General features: G+C 41.6%; 1 protein-coding gene across 1 annotated transcript; it reads right to left on the bottom strand.

Annotated features, from left to right (window-relative positions):
* Positions 1–3,482: 3,482 nt before the first annotated feature.
* On the bottom strand, positions 3,483–5,069 carry LOC149206905 (KH domain-containing protein At4g18375-like). Its single transcript, XM_089397832.1, has one exon. The coding sequence runs from the start codon at positions 5,067–5,069 to the stop codon at positions 3,483–3,485; it is 1,587 nt and encodes a 528-aa protein (XP_089253958.1).

Raw genomic sequence — 5,069 nt, 5'->3', positions numbered from 1 at the left:
CAGAATTTACCTACGGGCCCACTTAGTGAAGGCGACTCCTTTCCACTATGCTCCATCATCTTGTTGCATTTTCAACACTCCCTCTCAACAAGATTATGGATTATCTGCAACCCTTATCCTATAACTCTGGAATGTTCTGCATGCAACATGATTCTCCACTCCACTTGCTCCAACAACACTTGGAACAAAAACACTCCCAACTGACCACTCTATTGGGCTAGGAACATACTCTGATGCTGAAGCTCTACCTGCTGCTGACAAGTGCTCCCCCTCTGACATATGCGCCACTGCAACATCTTCATGCATCTTGCACCATTGCACACCTCTCTGTGCCACCTAGCACTGCGCAAAACACTTTAGCCTCTAGCATTGCTGCAACCTGCATGCTATGCGTTGTCTTGGCATTACCTGCACTGTCACTTTTTCTGCCGCTCCATCCGCATCTGTCTCTACCCAATCAGTCAGTTCCTGCTACTACACATTGGGGTCCCGTAGCAAGGTCTCATCCAAGAGGTTGGTTACCTCAAGAATCCTGCCCCTCCTCCTTGGCACGATCAATCCACATCACCCCACCTCCTACCTGGAGGTATGGCTGCATGTGATCCCTCAGCCCACCTGGATCAAAGTTTCCCCCTACTGGAGGTCTCTGCATGAGTACATGTCTCTACTCGATCTCCTCTCAGCTTCCCTTGTTTTGGCTGATCCACAACCTCCTGAAGCTGCTGCATCAATCATGGCTCCTCCACAATTTTCTAAGACTTCTTCTAGCTCTACATGTTGAGAGGTAATATACGCTCCCTCTCAACCACCAAGGCTCTATCAGTTGCCTCGCTGCTCAAGGCTTTGCATGCATCTTGAATCAATCTGCTTCACCTGTCTACTGATGATGTGTCTAAGGAAAACCTTTCCCTTACTGAAGACTACATCATAGCCTTTGTCTTCCAGCAACGCAATCGACACCAAGTTTCTCTTCAGTCTTGGTACATACTTGACATCGGTTAAGGTAAGCTGAGCTCCATGCTCCCTCTGAAAGATAACCGTGCCTACACCTGAGACACTATACTTCTCATCATTACCCATTCCTATGAGTATCTGGAGATATTTCTCCTCCAAAGTACTGAACAAACTTTAGTCACCGGTCATGTGGAAAGAAGCCCCACTGTCAAGAAACCAACCACTTTCCATCATGGATGCAACCATGCATGCTAAGAGTGTGAAATCCAACTCAAATTGTGAAGCGAGTGCCTCACCTTCAGATCCTTCCCCGGATCCCTTCTTGGACTTCTTCTTTGGGCAATAAGTATCATAATGGCCCAACTCATGACAACGAAAGCATCGCACGTTCGACTTCTCAACCTTCTTCCCATCATTGGAACAACTGGATTTGGAAAGAGAAACCTTCCCCTTCCCCTTCTTCACCTTACTCGCTAAGGCACAGTTCTCCTCATCATGCATAGATGAACAACTGTCTCTGGTGCGCCGTCTGATCTCCTCTTGCACAAGATTCGACCAAAGTCTCTCCCATCCTGGCAATTTCTCCCTTCCATTCACCGAGTCATGTTAGCTATGCCAACTCTTAGGAAGGCCAAGGAGTGCTAGAATCACCATATCCTCATCCTCAACAGTTACCCCCACACTTCCCAGCTCATCCCGGCATTGGGTGAACTTCGTGAGATACTGGGGCATACTGTCTCCATTCTCACACCTAATGTTTCTGACTTTATTCTTGAACGCCATTACACCAGCGCAAAACTCAACCACTTCTGATCTAAAATTCGTGAAAACAAAGTATTTCTCGTAGAGAGATTGACTGTATGGGAATTCATTGGATATCTCACCTTCCAAAAGAAGGATGAATCCAGAGGCTACCTGGCCCGATCACAGACTCTGCCTGAAGAAATAAAATGTAAACACTTTCTGAATCATAGATCTGATGATCAATACAACACTGATATCATGTAGAACTTCTTCTACAAAACAACTGGCTCCAATACCATGTAGCAATTTTGAAAAATAAACACATACCCAACAAAGATTATCCTAATCATGCACTATTGCGGACTACATGCACAATACATAAGCTCCTCTATGTTGATCATCAATTTAGCAGCATCAAAAATAATGAAACATCAATCGCATGCACACATTAACAGAGTATGTAACCCGGGGAAAGCATACAGCTGAAAACCCCACACTATCTATATATTAATGATTGAGAACATGTAACAAACATAGTACAATGCTCCTCACAAGTGCTCAGTACAATTTCCACCTGTTATACACAATACAGCTCAGATCTGATCTCCAAATCTCCCTCGCTGCTTTGCCTGCCTCCACTGCACAATCCTACAAGAGAATGAATGAATCCAAACTCATTCCAAGTTCTATTTACCTTGGAAAATCACTCACACTAGAAATCACTTGAGCACAGGCTATATCACTGGGCATATGCAATTCTCATGGGCATACTCAATCCATTGTGCAAGATCTCATGCACAACTATAGTCACAACTGATAGCAATCTCAACCTCTAACACCTGTCTCCACTGAACTGTACATGCACTGAGTTAACTGATGTATTCTTCAGTTGCATTATGAGTTAATAATTAGTGAATTAAATAATAACTAATTCACACAACTCATCACTTAGTCTATTGGCTAGTTAGACTAAATACAACTAGTTCAACTAAGTCAAACTGAACACAACTCCATTAACTTCTCATCCAACTCCATAGAACTCAACCACATGAGTTCTAACTGAAGTCCTACATGAAATAGCTCAATTGACCCACAAAGAAAGTGTATTTCCTTTTGACAACTGCATGTGCCACATCTGTAGCTCAAACTGAAGTGCTCCAAGAGGATAAGATAAATTTTATAGTCTAAATATTATTATGAGACAATAATATTTGACCTTTCTATTTTTGACTAATAGTCTAGAAATAGACTCTGATCACTCCTGCTGTGATCCAAAAATAGGAGTTCATCTATTTTCCACGGACATACTTGCCACGAGCATCTATATATATGCACCGACATGATATACAGGGACATACTTGCCACGAGCATCTATATATATGCACCGACATGATATATATCTAAATCAAATGTTAAAAAAAAAACATTTTTCTTTAAATTATAATCATAACTAAGATACAAAATAAATAGCCAATCCGTATATACAATAACATTGTTGAAAAGGAAAGAAATTTCATCTATGGGAAATTGTAATTAGTTTTTCAATCTCTAATTTTTAAAAATTATTTATAAAATATAATTTTATATAACATTTTATAAATAAAATAGGAAACAAATTATTCTAAATTTTTTTGATTACACATATAAAAATATATCGTAAATTTCATCAGTTTATTTCATTAACCTAATAAATTTATATGCTTATCGAGTATATAATATAATATGTATCTAGAAAATGAATTAAAAAAAAATAATAAACCATATTTTACAATGGAGCACCTAATTTACCGTGAAAATCCTAGATCGTATTGCCTACTACCATAATTTGAAAGAGGAATCGCACTGCGCACAGATCGACTAGAAGACAAAGGAAGCAGAGTGTGAGTGTTGGTAGTACCATACATATCTTTGAAAACATTTTCCCTCAGCCTTTTTGTAATTTGGATGAGTGCATCTCTAGCAACACTGGGGTCTCCAGTAACCTGAACGAGCTCCTCATTTTGGGAGGCATATTTTGGTCGCTCCTCTTTGCGAAATATGCGAATATTTGCTCCACTGTGCTTCCGCATCTCACTGATGATGTTGCCACCTTTACCAAGAAGGCAACCAATGTGCTTTGACGGAACAAGAAGCCTTGTACAAATGCCACCACCATCATTGTCATTGTCACTACAAGTCTTTCCTTGCAATTGAAGAACAGCCTCAAGGGTAGGTGAAACACCATCATTAGCCAACTCCGTGGAAGAAACTACGATTACACGTTCATCTGATTCTGATTGTGGGTCTTCAACCTTAATACTTGCCCCTGTGTCTTTCCTCATGCTTTTGATACTATTGCCGCCCTTACCAATCACACCTCCAATTTTATCATTTGGGCATACTATTCGAATACAAAACTCCTCCCCACTTTTCTCAACAGCAGAATTCCCATATTTTGGAGCAATGGGATGACCAGGGTTGTAAGTAAGAGGCCATATTGAACTTCGAGCTTCACTTCCATATCCTCCCAGTGCAGGTAAATGGCCCGAGGCATAAATAGCATTTACTCTTGGAGCACCTGAACTGTGATGAGCAAACAGCGAATCTCGTTGTGGAACATAATTTGGCGGAGTAAATAATGCGGGCACAGCAGAAGGAAGGAGTGAGGTTGGGTTCGTTGCAGATAAAATATCAGTCCAAGGAATTTGCTCCTTAGCTGGGTGTTTATACAGAAAAGCTGAAACTGCATAAAGTGCTTTCTTGACAGCGGTTGCATCTCCAGATATGGCAACGACTTCACCAAAACTAAAAGCACAGCCTGGCAACTCATCTTTTGGCCGTATCTGAATTTGTGCCCCGGATTCGCTCCTCAACTTCTGAATGTTATTTCCACCTTTTCCAATCAAAACTCCAATCTGGCTGTTAGCAGCCAGCAACCGAGCATTGTGTTGTCTCTTTTTGTCGGCGTCATCATTATCTCTGCCAGAAGATTGTTGAACAATAACAGAATGCACTCTAAGAAGAGCATCCTGAGCAGGACACACAGGTTCAACTTCAACTTCATTCTCATTGCAATCCTTCTCCTTGTCGTTGCCTGACGGTGAGCTGAAGATTACTATCACGCGATCATCAACGCCTGGAACAGCATCTATAACTTTGATCTTCGAACGCGTCTCTCGACTCATAGATTTTATAACTTTACCCGCCTTTCCTATAACACTTCCTACAACATTAACAGGGCATAGTATGCGATATACCGTACTGTCAGCGCCAGGCAGAGTTCGCTCTCTACCAGTGCCACAGTTCCGCCTCTTATTTCCAGAGTCATTGTTCTCTGGATCCTCATTTTCCCTGCGTGCTCGCTTTCCAATGGCAGAGTAAAACGCGGCCAT

Source organism: Pinus tabuliformis, chromosome 1_2 (genome assembly GCF_031772625.1).
Source record: "Pinus tabuliformis cultivar Carrire ecotype Pingquan chromosome 1_2, CPIR1, whole genome shotgun sequence".
Classification (NCBI taxonomy): domain Eukaryota; kingdom Viridiplantae; phylum Streptophyta; class Pinopsida; order Pinales; family Pinaceae; genus Pinus; species Pinus tabuliformis.
The sequence above is the reverse complement of the archived record's forward strand: the minus strand, read 5'-3'. Positions and strand labels throughout refer to the sequence as shown.

Coding starts and splice junctions, on each gene's coding strand:
- LOC149206905 (XM_089397832.1), bottom strand. CDS start 5,069: ATGGCCGCGTTTTACTCTGCCATTGGAAAGCGAGCACGCAGGGAAAAT.